General features: G+C 44.2%; 1 protein-coding gene across 1 annotated transcript in view; it reads left to right on the top strand.

The window, feature by feature from the left end:
* CLCN4 (chloride voltage-gated channel 4) overlaps window positions 1-20803 on the top strand; it is a 95447-nt gene that overhangs the window by 48072 nt on the left and 26572 nt on the right. Inside the window, exons 9-11 of the mRNA XM_068269897.1 lie at window positions 3564-4109; window positions 15947-16133; window positions 18574-18972. Of these exons, the coding sequence (XP_068125998.1) occupies window positions 3564-4109; window positions 15947-16133; window positions 18574-18972 (1132 nt within the window). The remainder of the gene's footprint in view (window positions 1-3563; window positions 4110-15946; window positions 16134-18573; window positions 18973-20803) is intronic.

The raw sequence follows: 20803 nt of genomic DNA, 5'->3' as shown, positions 1-20803 counted from the left end.
GTGAACGCTTGGTGACCGACCTCTTTGTTAAGCCCACGGATGTGAACTCCCTACTCCATTATGGGAGTTTCCATCCGGGGGCTACGAAGAGGTCGGTGCCAATTAGCCAATTCCAGCGGGTTCGTACCATTGTGGGGGATCAGGCAGTGCAGAGCAGTAGACTAGATGAGATGCAGGCGAAATTTAGACAGCGGGGATATCCAGCGGAGGTGGTTCAGGCGGAATGTAATCGGCCGCTAGGTGACACCGGTCGACAGAGAAGAAAACGATGGCAACAGGATAGATTACCAGTTGTGTCCACATATAGTACAGTCAGTGAACAAGTTAACAAAATTATTAGGAGACACTGGCATTTGTTGGCAGATAGTTTTCCTCAGGTCCAACATTTTGTTAATCCTCCTATTTTCTCATATCGTCGGGCCCCAAATCTAAGGGATAGGTTAGTACATGCTGATAAAGGAGGTGCTGGTGGACGACCAAGACTCTCACGTAGGGGTACTTTTCCCTGTATGAACTGCGTGCATTGCAGTTCAGTTATTCGAGGAGATCAAGTTATACATCCACACAAGGGCACTAAATTTAGAATACATGGATGTCACACTTGTGACTCCGTGTTTGTAGTATATGCATTAAAATGCCCGTGTGGCTTGTTATATATAGGACAGACGACGCAAAAAATGAAGGTGCGTCTGTCTTCGCATAAACATGCCATACGTGAGGGCTTGGTCGACCAGGCAGTACCATATCACTTCTCGGTGGCTAGACATAATGTCAGCCAGCTGAGATTTATGATAATTGAACAGGTTCCGGTCCCTAGGAGAGGGGATGATCGGGTTAATCGTGGACTTAATCGTGAATTAGATCTTATTCCCTTTATTTAGACTGTAGTAGATTATGCTAGGAGCTAAACATATTTTATCCTTACAGTTGTACAGTCGCGAAAGTCGACCGGTGTCCCCTGGTGGCCCACGGCCATCTGTACTGTGGTTGGATTGGTGTGTGTGTGGGGACGCAGAGTTTTGTGTGTCCCCGCATGCACATGCATCTCTATTATGTATGTGGAGACTGTATATTAATGTATGTCTTTTTTCTTCCTCTTTTCTTCCCCTTTCCCCTTTTTATTTGTTTGACATTTGTTACATTGCTAAGTATGTATCCAAGGGGATCGACACCTTGCGTCACAAACTTTGTCTACATCATCATGTGCAGCGGAGGTGGCTGTATGCCAGCCTCTCCTGCCATAGATGGCCAGGTACGCGTGCGTTTGGCCGCGTTTGACGCGCATTTTGTGCGCGTTAGCTACGCGTACTTTTGGACGCGTTTGACGCGGCCTTCGCACGCGTCACGCCGCGCAGTCTCCCGTCAGGTCCGCAGTGGGCGGTCCGGCGGTTAGACGCGTGGCGTAAGCGGCCGTTTGGACGCATCATGCCGACCGGTGGGTTTGAAATTTGAAATAGGAGTAGGCGGGAGCCCACTGACAGCGACCAATGGGCACATAGCAGCGCAGTTCCCCATCAGGTCCGGCTTGAGCACGGGCTGCAGTGATAGGTTGAGAGCTGTAAAGCAGCGCTATTGGCTAGTAGCCCTCCATGTTGGGTATAAAAGGATAATGATTTTGTATTGTGATGTATTTGACATTCAGCTTAGCTTGATAAAGGAGTTGTTGTTACTCTGAAACGTTGCAATTATGGCTGGTATGGAAATCGAAGAATAAAAGAGCATTTATATTGGATGGTGCCGACTACTTTCTCTATTGCTGGATATTTGACCTAGGAGTGCTGCCAGGTCCTAGTCACGGCACATCATTCGTCGATTGGAGGAGTGGTGCTTCACTACCTACTCATATTTAGATTGTAAGCTTGTAAGGGCAGGGCTCTCTGCCCCTTTTGTGTCTTGGAAATCATTATATATTTTATTCATCACTAGTCTACCTAAGCCCGTTTAAAAACGGGTTCTAGGTAGAGATATAACCGCGCTACCACCGCCAGTCAGTGCGCGCACCCGGCCGCCCTGCTCCCTGGCCCTACCTCCCATCCCAACGGCTGTCTGTATTGCGCACATGCGCAGTACAAAGAAGCCACGGACGGACAGACAGGGAAAGTGGATGGTGCAGGGACAGTTAGGTTTTATTGTATAGGATGTTACTTTTATCACTGTCATTACCAATTCTTTATCTTGTATTCTGTATTTGTTATTGTTTTTTTATTTTGTCACCAATTATGTATTTTGTATATTGGTGTACACCAGTGTCTGCATTATTCTGTACCCCATGTTCTTTTCTTACTTAGTACAGCGCCACGGAATATGTTGGCACTTTATAAATCACTAATAATTATTATAATAATAATAATCTGCATGTGGAAAACACATTCAAGTGTGCACTAGCCAATTGAATAACATTGGTTCTCAGTTTACCAATGCAGAAAGTGGGGCTAGGGGGGGGGGGGGGGGGGGGGGGGGGGGGTTGGCAGGAGGGGGCCCATCCAAAGTTTTGCAGGCAGGCAGGCCCAGTGATGTCTAGTTACGACCTTGATGGATGGCATGTACAACAGGATTTTATATGTAAAATCAAAATTATGTTTCATGTGAAAACCTCTTTACTGCATGCTATACTGATCTGGTTACTTAAAAGAGAAACTCTGACCAATAATTGAACTTTATCCCAATCAGCAGCTGATACCCCCTTTTACATGAGAAATCTATTCCTTTTCACAAACAGACCATCAGGAGGCGCTGTATGACTGATATTGTGGTGAAACCCCTCCCACAATAAACTCTAAGGACTGTGGTACTCCTGGCAGTTTCCTGTCTATTAACCTTGTTGCATTGTGGGAAATAGCTGTTTACGGCTGTTTCCAACTGCCAAAAAAGCATGCAGCAGCTACATCACCCGCCAACAGTAAAAATGTCACCATGTAATAAATGTCAGAATGTAAATCAGGGCGTTATAAGATTTTACAATGGGCAAACACTGACAAAATCATTTATACATAATTATTGTAAAAATGAAGCACTTTTTTATTACATTATTTTCACTGGAGTTCCTCTTTAAAGAATGCAATTTGCCTATGAAAAGAACCCAACCCTATTCCCGGCATGATCTTTGGAACACAATGCATAACACCGGCTATTGTAATTTCATTCATACTGCAAACATCACTGATTATTTGAAAAATTTGAAAATAGCTCAAAAATGTTAAATATTCTTGAGCACGCAATGTTAACTTGTTGTCATATCATCTAATATGCTATCTCATAGTTCAAATTCTCTGTTCAAATCTTGGCGAATAGAAGAGACATTTGTCTGCCTGTGACTCCATCATAGGGAAAATAAACAGTGAGTTTCTGTCTGCATAGGATTTATTTTTCTTTAAATTTACTTAAATCTACACAACTTGCTGATGTATGTACTACTACTACTACTACTACTACTACTACTACTACTACTACTACTATCTTGGTATTAGTTAAAACATTTTTTCCACATGTAATGTTAAGCCTATTGTCAGTGTTTTGCATAATCATTACATACATATTTTAACCTTTGCATATCATATTTCTAGGTCAGCTACTACTTTCCTCTGAAGACACTGTGGCGTTCATTTTTTGCTGCCCTTGTTGCTGCTTTTACCTTACGCTCTATCAACCCATTTGGAAACAGTCGACTGGTTTTGTTCTATGTGGAATATCACACACCATGGTACATGGCTGAGCTGTTCCCTTTCATTCTTCTTGGTGTCTTTGGAGGACTTTGGGGAGCCCTTTTTATCCGTTGCAATATTGCTTGGTGCCGCAGACGAAAGACCACCATTCTTGGCAAGTATCCGGTTCTGGAAGTAATTGCTGTCACTGCAATCACAGCCATTATTGCCTACCCCAACCCGTACACTCGTCGGAGCACAGGCGAGCTAATCTCAGAGCTTTTCAATGACTGTGGAGCGCTGGAGTCCTCCCAGCTCTGTGACTATATCAATGATATTAACATGACCAGACCAGTGGATGACATTCCGGATAGACCAGCTGGTCCAGGAGTTTATACTGCAATGTGGCAGCTGGCATTGGCTCTTATTTTTAAAATCATTATCACAATATTCACATTTGGCATGAAGGTAAGTCCAGACTATAGTATTGCTACCATAATTATTTTAAGTACTCTGTGTAGGTCATCCTTAAAATCATGGTGTTTACCAGTATATGGCTATAGTGTTTTAACTTTTATTACATCCAATTTCAAAGAGGAATTAGGAAAATTATATGTAAAAACATAAGCAATGCAATGATATGTAAAAACATAAGCAATGATATATAAAAACATAAGCATTGTACAACATAAAAATAACTTATAGAATCTGTCTGGCATGCATCATGGGGAAAAGATCATTGAAGACCATACTTAAGTAGTGTTGAGCATAACATTTGCCTGATAAAAAAAATATTTGCTCCGCAGTAAACTGAAGTGGTTAGGGACAAATGAAATCCATGAACTCCTAATAATTTAACCAGTAGCTGTATACACATATCAGATGTTGGCTAATCTACTGGCAGTTCACAACTTTGATTTGCCCATGGCACTTTCAGGAAATGTAATACCGCTGTTCGGATTTTATTAATGACATTTGGTGAAAGGTTAGTTATTTAGCAGTTGTTCCACATGGATTTGCCTACAGCTAGGACTTTTGCAGTGAGTCTAGTAGTTTTTTTTTATATATATATATAGATACATGCAATGGGATTTTACATAGCTGCCATTTTACTAACCTTTTAGTAGGCCTAACTATGCCACCTGCTAGCATTTTTGTTCCAAATTCCTGCTTTTCAATATTAGATACTTCAATCCAACAAAAGTGTTAATGAACACTCATAAGAATGAAGAAATCAATCCCTATCAGGTCGTATTTTATGTTACCAGGTCATGTTACCAGGTCACATTTTATAGGAATATGCTCTGTTGCTACCTTATCACAGAAAAAAAGACACCTAAAATCTAACTTAAGAAAAACAGGAGGGATACAGCTTTTTATTAAGCTCACAAAAGCTAAATGGAACATCAGTTTGGGGTAATCCCTGTGCTTTATCACATAATGACACAACAGGAACTCTAAAGTAACTCTACAGGAAGTAATTTCAAGGTTCACATTGGGCTGATTAACTGTTTGACAGATAAGTCAGTACTGTACTGTCCATGTCTGGTTTTGTCTGATTTCAGAATTGCAGCAGCACAAGATCATATCTGTGAAAGCCCACCTGCTTGCTGCAGATAGTGCACATTTTGTTTTTCAATGACCAGGCGCATATTGTTCAGTCAATAGTTTTTGATTCTGTAAGTATTCTACTGATTTGTTGTGTATTTTTTTCTCCAAAACATTTTCTTGTTGAAGAGAGTTTACTATCCATGTTTCTTAAAGGACTACTGTAGGGGGGTATGGGGAAAAAGAGTTGAACCTACCCAGGGCTTCTAATGGTCCTCCACAGACGTCCTGTACCTGCACAGCCACTCACTGATCCTCCGGTCCCCACCGCCAGTTCACTTCTGGAATTTCCGACTTTAACCTATTTTGGTTCCTGGACGTAGTTTCTACGTCCAGGAACCATGCGCGCCACCGCGCGCCCTGTGGCCGATCGTGCATGTGCACGCGCACTCCCGGCCGCGGATTTGGTAGCCAAGGAATCAATGTATCGGGCTATGGAGCCCGATCACTGATTCCTCTCCCCCGCTGAAAAAGCGACAGCTTCTCTCGGAAGCTGAGCTTTTTCTGGCCGTCTCCTTCCCGATGCGTCACTCTAAGCGCGTGCTACGCTTAGAGTGACGTCATGTAAACAAACTCATGGCCGCCATCTTGTGGACAAAAAGTAATACTACACCTGAAAAAAAAAAAAAAAGAATTAACACACATTTACATTATAAATCTATTGTTTACCTCCCACCCTCCCAAAAGTACCCAAATAAAATGTTTAGTGTAAAAAAAAAAAAAACATTACAATAAAAAAAAAAAACATGTAAATATTTACCTAAGGGTCTAAACTTTTTAAATATCAATGTAAAGATGAAATATTTCTATATTTTTTTTTATTTTAAACTTGTAAATAGTGATAGATGCAAAATGGAAAAAATGCACCTTTATTTCCAAATAAAATATTGTCGCCATACATTGTGATAGGGACATAATTTTAACGGTGTAATAACCGGGACATATGGACAAATACAATACGCGAGTTTTAATTATGGAGGCATGTATTATTTTAAAACTATAATGGCTGAAAACTGAGAATTAATGAATTTTTCCATCTTCCTGTTAAAATGCATTTATAGTAAAGTGGCTCTTAGCAAAATGTACCCCCCAAAGAAAGCCTAATTGGTGGCGGAAAAAACAAGATATAGATCAGTGCATTGTGATAAGTAGTGATAAAGTTATAGGCTAATGAATGGGAGGTGAACATTTCTCACGTGAAAACGACGGAACCTGAATGGGTTAAAGTCGGAAAACCACTGCACCTGCGCAGCCGTGCCCTCTCTGCTGCAGATGTCACCAGGAGCTTACTGCGCAGGCCCAGTACGGTCTGCGTCTGCACAGTATGCTCCTGGTGATTTCAGCAGCAGAGATGGCACGGCTGCACAGGTGCAGTGGTTTTCCTAGTTAAAGTCGGAAATTCCAGAAGTGAACCAGCGGTGGGGACCGGAGCATCGGTGAGTGGCTGCGCGGGCACAGGACATCTGTGGGGGATCATTAGAAACCCCAGGTAATTTCAACTCTTTTTTTTCCCCCTACCCCTCTATAGAGATGGCCCGAACCTTCGATTTTCGGTTTGTGAACCGCAAACGCGAACTTCCGCAAAAGTTCGGTTCGTGCAAACGTTCGCGAACCGCAGTAGACTTCAATGGGGAGGCGAACTTTGAAAACTAGAAACACATATGCTGGCCACAAAAGTGATGGAAAAGATGTTTCAAGGGGTCTAACATCTGAGTTTTTGCATGGAGGAGTGGGATAGATGCCAAAAGTCCCGGGGAAAAATCTGGATTTGACGCAAAGCAGTGTTTTAAGGGCAGAAATCACATTGAATGCTAAATTGCAGGCCTAAAGTGCTTTAAAACATCTTGCATGTGTATACATCAATCAGGGAGTGTAATTAGAGTACTGCTTCACACTGACACACCAAACTTACTGTGTAATGCACCGCAAACAGCTGTTGGTGTAGTGAAGGCCGTGCTGGACTGGTGCGCAACATGGCGAGAGTGCAGGCCATGGCGGTTTTCAAGCCCAAATGGTCGCCGGGCTGTGGTAGCTCAATGATAGAACAACAGTGACTGTCCAGATGATCAAATTTGGTCTGTCCACAATGAAGCAACGACCTTATTATTTTGGGGGTGCGCCCCCCCCAGACACTCATATAGCCGTCGGTCATTGCTTCATTGTGATACGCAAGCCCCTTCACCGCGGCAAGGTAATAATCACATGTACATGCCTTTTGTTTTGTTGTTGCAGCTGCAGTGCAGCTAGAAAAATTAGGCAGGCACGTACACGCACCAGAAACAGTAGTATAGCGGCCGCTGCTAGCAGCGGCTTTAAAAATTCAGGAATCCACCTGGCGTCCTGGACCCTGTTGGTTGTGGCGGAGAAGGCAGTCAAGCGGCCTGCGGGCAGAGTTGCTGTGTGGGGAGCGACTTAGTCTTGGGGCAGACAGTCACATGGCGTGCAGGCAGAGATGCTGTGTGTGGGGACGAACTTATTTTTGGGTCGGGCAGTAGCCCTACGGGATCCATGCCTCATTCATTTTGATAAAGATGAGGTACTGAACACTTTTGTGACTTAGGCGACTTCTCTTCTCAGTGACAATACTTCCAACTGCGCTGCAGGTCCTTTCTGACAGGACGCTTGAGGCAGGGCAAGACAGAAGGTGGATGGCAAATTGGGACAGCTCTGGCCACAGGTCAAGCCTGCACTCCCAGTAGTCCAAGGGTTCATCGCTGCTCACAGTGTCTACAGCCACACTTAAGGCCAGGTAGTTGGCTACCTGCCGGTCCAGGCGTTGGTGGAGGGTGGATCCGGAAGGGCTAAGGCGAGGCGTTGGACTAAAGAATGTCCGCATGTCCAACATCACCCTGAGATAGCTGGAGCGTCCTGTCCTTGCCTGCGTGAACATGGGAGAAGGATTACTGGCAGTGGTACCTTTAATGCGTTGTGCTGTGACATCACCCTTAAACGCATTGTAAAGCATAGTTGCCAGCTTGTTCTGCAAGTGCTGCATCCTTTCTGCCTTCTGGTGGTTTGGAAACATCTCGCCCACTTTGTGCCTATACCGAGGGTCTAGTAGCGTGGCCACCCACTGTGTCCTTCTACTGTGGTTGTAGAGGTACTGGGTGACGGCTTTCTCCTGTACTAGCAGGCGAGAGAACATAAGGAGGGTCGAATTCCAGCGAGTTGGGCTATCTCAAATCAGGTGTCTCACCGGCAGCTTGTTCTCCACTGAATATCGGCAAAGCGTGCCATACCGCCTGAAATGCCCACACAACTTCCTGGCCTTCTTCAGGACGTCCTCTAAGTCTGGGTACTTTGACACAAATCTTTGAATGACTAGATTCAGCATGTGCCATGCAGGGTACGTGTCAGCTTTCCCAAATTCAAAGCGGAAATGAGATTGCTGCCGTTGTCACAAACCACGTTGCCGATCTCCAGCTGGTGCGGGGTCAGCCACTGATCCACCTGTTTGTTAAGAGCAGGCAGGAGAGCTGCTCCAGTGTGACTCTCCGCTTTGAGGCAAGACATGTCTAAGATGGCGTGACACTGTCGTACCTGGCATGCAGCATAGGCCCTGGGGAGCTGGGGCTGTGTAGCTGCAGAGGAGATCGCAACTCCAGTAGAGTTGAACTGCCACTCAGCCAAGGAGGAGGAGGATGACGACAGCGAAGAGGATGTAGCAGGAGGAAAGGAGGTGGCAGGAGGGCTGCCTGCAAGCCATGGAGGTGTCACAAGTTGGTCCACTGCACATCCACGTACTCCCTGCTTGCCATCGGTCGCCAGGTTGACCCAATGGGCTGTGTAAGTAATGTACCTGCCCTGACCGTGCTTGGCAGACCAGGCATCCATGGTCAGGTGGACCCTTGACCCAACGCTGTGTGCCAGAGATGACACCACTTGCCTCTCAACTTCATGGTACAGTTTAGGTATCGCCTTTTAGAGAAATAATTGCGGCCTGGTATCTTCTACTGCGGTGTCCCAATGGCCACAAATTTACAGAAGGCCTCAGAGTCCACCAGCTGGTATCAGCTGGCTAGCTAACAGTTCTGCCAAGCCAGCTGTCAGATGCCGGGCAAGGGGGTAACTGGCAGAAATTGGCTTCTTCCGCTCAAAGATTTCCTCCACAGACACCTGGCTGCTTTGGGCAGAGGAGCAGGAACCGCTCAAGGTCAGAGGCGGAGTGGAGGAGGGTGGCTGTGAAGGTGCAAGAGAGAAGGATGGTGGCTTTTCTTTTGTGTGCTGCTTTTCCTCAGGTGCTCTTCCCATTGCAGTTTGTGCCTTTTCTGCATGTGCCTTCGTAAGGCAGTTGTCCCTACGTGGGCGTTGGCCTTTCCACGGCTCAATTTTTGGAGGCAGAGAGAACAGATGGCATTGCTCTGATCTACAGCAGACACATTAAAAAATTTCCAAACCGATGAGCCCCCCTGGGGTGATGGCACTATGGTGGCATCAGCAGCTGACGTTGAAGGGCATGTTGGCTGGCTGTCCATAGGTAGCGATACATGGCGCCGGACACTGCCACCAGCTGTTTCTGATAACGAGCTCCCCCTGCTTCTTTCAGCAACTCGTCTCCTCCTACTCCTCTCTGACTCCCACTCAGAACTGTCCCCCTGTTAATCACCTCTATTGGGAACATACGTGGCATCTGTATAATCATCATCATCATAATCCTCCTGCCCAGCTTCGCTTGCCTCAGACACCTCCAAAACTGCACCAACAGCAGGTACTTCATCCTCCTCCTCCTCATGCGTTACGTCCATAGTGTCCCTAACTCAGACATATGAGGTGGTGTAACTTGCTTAGCGCCTTCATCTGGTTGTAACAATAATGGCTGTGCATCACAAGAACAGGATTAGCTCTCAAAAGAGCTGTTGAGAGGTGCTTTTTTTTTAGCAATAAGAATCAGCAAGGAGCAAGCTAAGAAGCCTACAAGGGCCTAACGAAGCTTCCCCTATAAGTCTCTGCACAGCATCTCTCCCTTCTCTAATTACTGCAGGCACACGAGTGAGTCCAATGCCTGACGCTGCATGCCTTTTATAAGAGGGGGTGGGGCTCCAGGAGGGAGTGTAGCCTGATTGGCTACAATGTGCCTGCTGACCGTGATGTAGATGGTCAAAGTTGACCCTCATGATGCACTATGGGTGCGAATCGAACTTCCGGAATAGGTTCTCCGCGAACCCCCGAAGTTCGCCAGGAACCGTTCGCCGGCAAACCGTTCTCTACCCCCCTACAGTAGTCCTTTAACTTAAAGATAAACTGTAGTCTGGTCTCCCATAATGCTCTGGTAGGAGAATCCTGCAGAGCTAAACAGCCTAGGCTGTGGCATCATTGGGAGGGTGGGGTTATATACGAATATACAGCAATGTATAAATATAGGAAATGTTTCTGATGCTGAAACCAGGCAAATTGCCATAGAAGTGGGTATTCTGGATAATTTACTTCATTCTACTACAGTATATGTCACTACAGCGCCTCTCTAAATTGATGAAACATTCAGCATACTATTTTCCTCATCTAGAATATTTAAGAATGTAGACTTGTTACAGGTGTCTCTCATGAATATTTAGCACTTGTTATAATAAGGGAGACCACCAAGAAGCTCAGCTGCAGCCAGTCACCTGAGATCACTTCTCTAAATATTTAAATACTTTAATATTAATAAAATGAAAACCTTCATGATACACGTGAGGCTTTGAAAGAGCTTCCTTGCATAAACATCCTCAGATTGTAAAGGAAGTACTGAACATAGCACTGCAGATGTCAGACTACCTGAGCTATGTGTATGGCAGTGTGTACTACCAGTGTGCACACACCAACCTTTCTGTTGTAGGATTAGAATATGTAAATGAATTCAGAAGTATCCAATAACAGAAGCTTGTTTCACATACAGGGCACCAGTGAATGGTGTGACCACAACCGTCAGTTATACAATGTAATCTGATTCGCTAGCTGTCTGACTGGCATTTTAATTTTACACACAGAAGCGCTAAAATAATACTTTCTTTAAAATACTTGAAGAGAGGGTACATTGAGCAGCTGTTCCTGCAGTTGGAACATTTTAGCATTTGGTTAAAGCAGCGACGAATCACCAGCAGACTGAAAGTCATTTGTCCTAATGAATGAAAGAATAAAGCGTGCAAGCCTTCATTAGTAATAGACAACAATACACGTGTCATAATAAACAGTTCATAATATAGGTGTCGCAATAAGCAATACTCATGTCAACAGACAATACTCACCATTAGGGATGGTCGGAAATGCCCATTTATGAATCCGTGGAAATTCCGATTTACGGTAATGCCAATTTCCGTTTTTCCAATTTTTGAGGAGTATTTTATTACCGTACTCATTTTTTGCATCAGAGAATGCATGAATTGGAAAAAATGGAAAACGGAAAAATGGAAAATCAGACTTGTAATTGGTCTAAAATTAATTCAGCATTCTCTGATTGGTCCAATGCTTCAGAGTTCTGTGGTTGGGCTAAATTTACCAAGTTTCAGTAAATCAGATTTCCCCGGAATTCCGATTTCCGTTTTTTGATCGGAAAACATTAGCTTGTTATGTTAAACAATCCACAATACATGTGTCACAATAGACAATACCAGTGTATTTATATACAATACACAATACACTTATTATAAATCGACAATATATGTGCTATAGCAGACAATAAACAATACGTGTCATAATACACAATATATGTTGAGAGGGTAAAATTGGCAAATCCTTAGCCAATCAATATCTGATGTGTGTATGCAATTTAAATCGCCACCCAAGACCTATTTAAAAGTATCTGTGCATCCCCCAGCTAATGTAAGGGTGCTTGCAATGAAGTCTCTATACATGACACATAAGGCATTCCAGGCTGTTCCAGTGTCTCCACTCTGCCCACAACACCAATCGGAAGGCAAAGGAGAGTTTAAGTATCCATGTGAACATGGAATCAGCGGCAACCAATGATTGTTCCACGATCCATCTTCACAATCACAAATAACAATGGTGCAAATAATCATTGAAACGATTGCAGTAAAATGTCCATGGTGGTCAATGGGGATCTGAATGATGATCATTTATTGATCCCACATGATGGTCATGATTGCCACTAAATATTGTTTCACTAAATTAGTTAAACAATGTTACACAATATCACACAAAATTATTGTCCATCACTGAAAAAAGTCTTCAGTCGCAAAAAACGGGTAAAATTGGGTCGTGGGTACGGACCTTTAGGCTTTGGAAAAAAAGTTTGATTTGTGGCATCAGAGTAGCAGCTATTGTGGTTGCAGTACTAAGAAGACATCTGGGGGGAAGATTGATTTAACCAGGTCAGTATGCATTTTCTTGGCTGAGTCCCAAATGTTAAAAGCTGTTGAATGAAGTAGTCCAGTAGCAGGAACAGTGGTGCTCATCAAAATTTCAGATATCCGAACTACCCAGATAATTTGAACTTTTTCCACTATCCGAACTTTGAATAGCAATTCGGATATTTTTTCAAATCCGAATAGACTATCCGAGCAAACTCGAATTTCCCATCTGAAATCCGAGCGGATAGTTAGTTCAGATATCCGAGCAGAAGCCAAAATCCTTCAATGGAAAAAATCCCCTTCGAAGAGAGTGTGAGAGAGAGAGAGAGAGACCTCCGAAAGGTTTTTTTCCCATTTAAAGAGACTTTTGGAAGCATTTTAATCAATTTTCAGGTCACTTTCTATCAGGAAATCCGAATCCAGACGGATACTGAGGTCGGATATGAGATTCGGATCCGGATTGGAAAATTTTAAACTCGGATATCTGACCCGGATCGAATATTTGGTTATCCGGGTCCGAATTAGATCCAGATAGTGAAAAGTGGTATCCGAGCAGCACTGAGCAGGAATATAGGTGGTAGCAGGGTCCCATATATATTGATATTGTCCATTTGTGTAATAGATAGCGGAGATACCGTCGCAGAGACAAGCGGCATGATGGCTATCTCCATGTATCAGCCAGCGGCCTCTGCCGCGCGGTTACATGCTGAGACTTTGCCTGATCCTTCTATTACTCACAGGTTAAGGGCTACGCGCGCGCGAGTCGAGGGACAGGACCTTTATGCATCTAGGAGGGGAGTCAGCTGACGCGCGGTCAGCTGATTCCAGCCAGCGTCTGGATTGGCTGAGTGACTGGGGCGGCGCTGTGGAGCATGGTTGGGTATATATAGGACAGGCATGTCAGTAGCTCCTCGTCTGCTGTTGCAAATGCAAGCGTGTTAGCGCTCAGACCCTAGTCAGATCCCAAAGTGTGCTAGAACCGGACGGAGCCGGGGATCCACACTTAGCCAGACTCTGTTGATAGCTTAAAGTACTAATTGCATTGTTTATTTGTTATGACTTTCTGCTTACTCTGACTATCCTCCTGTTTGTCAATTCTGTACCTCAGCCATTTGATTCACGTTGCCGACCCTGCATGTTATTGACGCTGAATCAGTCTTCCATTTCTGTACTGTACCTGTCCGCTCGTTGCCTACTCTGCCTGTCTGACTTCGCTATTATATAAGAAAAATCGGCTAGGGTTCAAGATGTATAAATCAGATAGTAGTAGTTTATTAAACAAATACACAATTGACAAAATTCCATAGCTTGATTGCATGCAAAAATCAGCTTCATAAAATGACCAGTAAAAACTTGCGGAGCGTCTAGGTACCACGATAAGATGCTCTAGCCTTGATAGCAGCCTATCTAATCTAAGCCGGCATCATACGTCCACCCATACATCTATACACTGGTGCCCATTCACTCCTAAGCATTGCTCAGCTCTTATGCAGTATGCCAGTGCTTGGAAATATACTCCCCATAGGGGGCAATGAGTCCACCTGCACAGCAGCAATGTTCAGTAGATTCAGATAAACAATAATCTCCACAGGGATAAGTAAAAGCTTCCGAATAGAAAGTCACTCTTACCACCTCTGTTGTAGCATGCTGTGTGGGTACCCACTTGTTGATAATGCTTGACAATGTCCCGTATGGTGAGAAAACGGCACAGCTCTCCAAAAGGTATTGAACGTGTGCTCAGACAATCCCCGCTCTCCTGATGTGACGGTCGGGGTTGGATATACCTTACCAGGGCAATGTCTTGATGCTACACCTGGAAGACAGTGTCGGCTATATTCCGCAACTCCAAGCCGCGGTCTGCAATGGCGGCACGCATGGAGTGGTGCGTATATGGCTCCAGAGACGGTAACATCCGCTGGCGTGGATGTGACGTGTACGTGGTACACTAGGCTCCACCCATCGACGCGTTTCCCGCCCCTCACAGGCGATTCGTCAGGATGTCTGACTTCGCTACCTGCCTAGCCTAGCCACTGGTGAGGGAAATTACTGTCTGTATCATCTACTCCAAGGCTGCAGCACTGTCTGTATCATCCACTCCTAGGCTGCAGTACTGTCTGTATCATCTACTCCTAGGCTGCAGTAATGTCTGTATCATCTACTCCTAGGCTGCAGTACTGTCTGTATTGCTTACACTTAGGCTGCAGTACCTTCTGTATCAACTACGCCTAGGCTGCAATACAGTTCGTATCACCTGTTCCACAGGGGATCATTAGTGCAGTACTAGTTGTATTACTCCTCTTTGTGCTGTGCACCAAACACTACTAGGCTGCAGTACTACCTGAATCACCTGCTCCACAGGTGATTAATTGTTCAGCTCTGGTTGTATTATCTTTTACTTGCGTTGGTGCTTCCAACACTCTTGGCTGCAGCACGGTCTGACTCACCTGCCCAATAGTGAGCACCGGCTGCAGTACTATCTGGGTCACCCGCTCCTCGGGTGAATCCGCTCATCCTTGTTACTGTTACACCAAACACTATCTCACATTGGTAGCCTTGTATCTGGCTATACTAGCATTATTGGTGATTCTGCAGATCACCACATAATCAGGTATAGCATCTGTATTATTGGTGATACTGCAGATCACCAATAATCAGAAAATCTGTTAGCTGACACCAATCGTTACAATTTGAAGTCAAGATACACGCATATTACCTTTTCTGCTGCATGCCAATGATATACCACTCTGCAAATGCTCTTTTGTGGGAACTCACTGGGAGGAGCATATATTAGCAGCTGGGGGTGTGGTGAAAGTATATCACACCTCACTGCCTGTACAGAAAGAGGACCTGGAAGAGATGCATGAGGAGTTCTGGAGTAAGACAAGCATGGTGCATTGCTGGCATGTGACAGAATAAATAGAGTATACTATGTTTTATTGCTGCTTTATGGGTGACCCTGGTGCCTAGTATTTTTCCACTGATGATGAAAAATCAGTTTTAGTGGAAAATTGCATTACAGGTTATTTGTCCCACTTACCTAGAGGTCCACTTTAATTTTTGGACTGAAAAAGGCAAGCAAATCCTCATGATAATGTAAGGCAATCCTTTTTTACTCAAGAAACAGCCTTCTTCCTATAAACAAAAATAACCACACAGTTACCATGAATAAATGCTGCATATCATTGATTTTATTGCTTCAAACCATGGCATATAATTATTTTGCATATGCTATTGCCTTCCTTTAAGACAGTGGTATACTTACTATGTTGACACTATAGCACATATTAATCTGGAACCTGTGATTTTCATTAGACCTTAAACCTGAAATGTTGGTCAGATGATGTTATTTCATTTTAGCTGATCTTATTATGCTGTAAGCAGTGTTTTTTGTTTTTTTTTTCTTTGCAGATTCCATCTGGTTTGTTCATTCCAAGCATAGCCGTTGGGGCCATAGCAGGCCGCATAGTTGGAGTTGGAGTGGAACAATTGGCCTATCACCATCATGATTGGATTATATTTAGGAACTGGTGCAGACCAGGAGCAGACTGTGTCACTCCAGGTCTCTATGCTATGGTGGGAGCCGCAGCCTGTCTAGGTGCAGTATTATGAATTGCTCTCTGTATTAGTAACATTATCTCATAGTTGTTTTAACATGGGGATGCCCATTGTGTCGATCGCAATCTTCCAGCAGATCGCAAAGGACTGCTGGATAGATAGCAGTCAGATGCTTGAAATAGTGTGCTGCATGCTGACAGTGCTGCATCGGCATCAAATTGTGCTGCTCTGCTGCCCTATGCAGAGCACTGTGCGATCAGGCATAGGTGACAAAGGGAGAGGTGCGGTGAAGGGAGAGTGTCTGTGGCCCCTCCCCTCCAGGCAGGTTACAAGCATGGATGTGGCCCTGCCCCTTCAGCAGAGCCCACAGGCTTGGCAGGGAGAGCTGTAGGATGATACAGGACATGTGCAGCCACGGGTACCAGACAAAAGCGCCCGAGGGAAAAAGGTGAAGAGCTGCTAATACTACTGCTAATGGGAGCTGCTAATACTGGAGACACATCTGTCTATTGGGAAGGGGGGCTGCCAAAAATGGAAAACATAGTCTGGCTGTTTATACTGGGGAGGGGAACTGCCAATACTGGAGGCAAAATGTGGCTGTGTATGCAGGGTAGGGGGCTGCTAATACTGGGTACACATCTGTCTATGTTGGGGACAGGGGCTGCCAATACTAGGTGCACATCTGTCTATGCTGGGAGGAGGGGGGGGGCTGCCTCTGTGTTTATATTGAAGGATACATGTGGGTTACAGTCAACAGGCTATTCTTCTGTGGGTTACTACATGGGTCATCTACTGAAAGGAAGGCTCCGATTTACTTGTGCTGGAGAGCGATGGAGACAGTGAAGACCCTTGCAGATATAGCTGACCTGGACTAAATCTATAAGCAACTGAGAACAATTTTTTGGGTAAGATTTGCAACTTTCACCTGGGTCATATCTGACCGTAGCGTAGAGAGGACTTGCTATAAGATCCAGGATTTATTTTTACAAAGTTTCACTACAGGAGTGTGCACAATACTGCAACAACACAGGTGCTAACTCACTAACTTTTTAGGAAATCTTAAGGTGGCCACTAATGATCCAATCTTTTTCATCCAATCTTACCATTTCTATGTAATATAAGGTAACTGCCTGAAGTATCTATTCAGTATATTCACTCAATTTACCTTTCTACTACATAGATTTGGTAAGATTGGATGAAAAAGATTGGATCATTAGTGGCCACCATTACAAAGATTTGATATCACTCAGGTGAGGGTTGCAAGCTTATGACACACCTGGAGCCAGATTCAGATACAGGTGTTAAAAGTGTTAAACGTCTCACTGCATGCAGATTTCCTATAGTATTACAGCAAAACAGGTATAGGTAGAGGGTAGGTTATTGATAGGCATAGATGTAGTAGTTTAGTGTGAGAATAGGATAAGATAGGCAATAGTAGAATATCAGTATCATTAATGATATTCTACTATCGGGTACATCTCATGCCCAATTCAACATGCAGCACTTTTAAATGTATCCTCCCAATCCACCCCATACCTAAAGTGTTTGATATGCAAGATTCAATAATGACTACAACCATCCCCCCCCCCCCCCCCCCCCCAAAAAAAAAAAAAAACCTATACAACCACATTTCTTGACCAAGCCAATGCTTATAACAATTTACAATAACACATTCAAAGGCATGATATCTTTGACTTACCAAGAAAGGTTGAGGCTTGTTTAGAAAAAAAAAAAAAAAAAAGATGAATGAGAGCAGACCAGATTAACATGTATAAATACATCAAAGCAGGGCAATATAACAAGTTGGCAAATGAGCCTTTAGGCCTCGTTCACATCATAGGCGCTTCCGTGCGCATTTGGAAGCACGTAAGATGTGCTGAAATGCAGGAACGGCAGAAGGGCATAGACTGCCCTTCTACCGTTCACATCTACTGTGCTGCGCAGCAGTACGATGCGCTAGGAAGCACTTGCATACTGCTGCCTGCATTTTGCCCAGGAGCGCAGAGCTGATCCCATCACTGTCAATGGATGTGATCAGCAGCGCAGTGGGCAGCGGCGCAGATGGCATGCGATCATATGCACTGCGTTCGGATCGCACAGCCATATGCGCTAGCTGGATGTGAATAAGGCCTTAATCCTTAGGTTTGAACAAATGTCAAGGGGACATGATCAATGCATAGAAGAAATAAGATTTTACCATATAGTGTACCAAACAGGGCATTATATTGATGTGAATGGGTACATTAAATGCAATTTTAAAGATCTTTAAGTATTTTTGGGGGGTGCATTACCTAATGGTCTGTACCAATCTACACCGTGTCCAGTCTATCTCTGCTGCTGCTGCTGCTGCAAACATGCATATTATTTGCTGCTAATTGTGAAAAAAATAAACATGAAAAAATGAAAAGTAAACACCAAATTGTGATTTTGTTAATACTATAATCTGTGCACCAAGTCTTAAATTACAATTTTTTTAATAGGTGGTGTCACTAGGATGACTGTTTCTTTAGTTGTCATCATGTTTGAGTTGACGGGTGGTCTGGAGTACATTGTACCGCTAATGGCAGCTGCAGTCACCAGTAAATGGGTAGCAGATGCATTTGGAAAAGAAGGAATTTATGAAGCACACATCCACTTAAATGGATACCCATTCCTAGATGTAAAGGATGAGTTCACCCACAGGACGCTAGCAACAGACGTCATGAGGCCCCGCCGTGGTGAGCCACCGCTCTCTCTTCTTACCCAGGACAATATGACAGTAGAAGATGTGGAGACTCTAATCAAGGACACCGACTATAATGGTTTCCCTGTTGTGGTATCCAAGGATTCCGAACGTCTCATTGGCTTTGCCCAAAGAAGAGAACTTATAATTGCAATAAGTAAGTTTCTGGTTTTGTCCTACGTTTCAGAATTTAGAATTTGTTTATGTCTGACGTTAGTTAACTGTCTTAAGTTTCTGAAGTATGCCAAACCCTTTTTTAAAAAGATTTTTAGGTATTTGAAATCGCTCTTGCAAGCACTTTGCTAAATCTAAAAAAAAACATAAAATACAAGCCTTAATTCACTAGGTTTATGTCAAGATATGATGTATATTTTGCCAGTTTTAATTTGGTTTCCCCAATATTAACCACTTGCCGACCGCGCACTCATAACGTGGGTCGGCAAAGTGGTAGCTGCAGGACCAGCGACGCACATCTGCATCGCCGGCTGCAGGCTAATTAATCAGGAAACAGCCCCTCGTGCGAGCGGCTGCTTCCTGTCAATTCGCGGCGGGGGGCTCCCTGAATAGCCTGCGCGCTACCGATCGCGGCTCGCAGGCTAAATGTAAACACAAGCGGAAATAATCCGCTTTGTTTACATTTGTACAACGCTGCTAACAGTAGCAGCATTGTACTAGATCAGCGATCCCCGGCCAATCAGCGGCCGGGGATCGCTGTCACATGACAGGCAGGAGCCTGTTAGAGGCTACACAGGACAGATTCGTTCCTATGCAGCCTCCGATCTCCGGGGCAGGGAGGGAGAAGAGGGAGAGGGGGAATCCTGCCGTGGAGGGGGCTTTGAGGTGCCCCCCCCCCCCCCGCCACCCACACGCATGGAGGAGCGATCAGACCCCCCCAGCACATCTTCCCCATAGTGGGGAAAAAAGGGGGGCGATCTGGTCGCTCTGCCTGTTATTTTATCTGTGCTGGGGGAGGTAGAGCCCACCCAGCACCGATCTTAGAAATCAGCGCTGGTCCTTAAGGGGGGGGTAAAGACTGAGTCCTGAAGTGGTTAAAGGATAGTTAGTATACAACATTTTTTCTTAAAATGCAGCGCTACAAATTTAAAGGGAAACTGAAGCAAGAGGTATATGGAGGCTGCCATATTTATTACCTTTTAATCAATACCAGTTGCAGTTGCCTGGCAGTCCTGCTGATCCCTTTGGCTGCAGTAGTGCCTGAATCACACACATGAAACAAGCATGTTGCTAATCTTGTCTGAAATATATGGTCTGCATGCTGTTCAGGTTACTCTACTTTAGTACAAAAATCCAGACAACACAACATTGGTTCACAAGTCACAAAACATAAAGGGTTAAAGAATAATAAAGAACTATGCAGAAGACGGTGCAAAAGGAAAAAAAAAAGTGTTTCTTCACCCATTTAATAAAAGGTTGCAACTTTAACACTTTATTATAAATAGGTAGGGGGTTTAAATTACTTATTTGCCTGGGAACTGGATATTGACATCTCAGAGTACCCTCCTTATTAAAGGTGGCTCTCAAATTCCACCATAAGTTCTGACACCCCAGAACCTACTCTCACAGCTGTGGAGGGGGGGTGGAGGGTCATTTAAACTAACTACGGAAATCGGTGGAAAATGCTGATGCATCTTGCCAGATCTAATTGGATGACGATTTTTTATTTCCAAAAGTGTGTATAGATAGCCTTAGATAATGATCATTATGCACAGGTGCAGAATCCTTCACCCAACAAACTTTGACATCACTTCTGTATGTGTGTGAAATATTCAAAACTAGTAAAGGGGTGTCCGGTATGACGCAGTCAGTGTGGAACTCTAGTGACCGGAATGAAAAAAGACAGAGAAACAGACCATGAGCACCAATTGTATAGTATTTTCACTAAAGGGTTGCTTTTAGGCAACCACTGTTTAGAGCATGTGGAGAAAATCGTCTCCACTGTGGAAAGTACATTACGGACTTGGGTCGCA

Source organism: Hyperolius riggenbachi, chromosome 2 (assembly GCF_040937935.1).
Source record: "Hyperolius riggenbachi isolate aHypRig1 chromosome 2, aHypRig1.pri, whole genome shotgun sequence".
NCBI lineage: Eukaryota > Metazoa > Chordata > Amphibia > Anura > Hyperoliidae > Hyperolius > Hyperolius riggenbachi.
The sequence above is the reverse complement of the archived record's forward strand: the minus strand, read 5'-3'. Positions and strand labels throughout refer to the sequence as shown.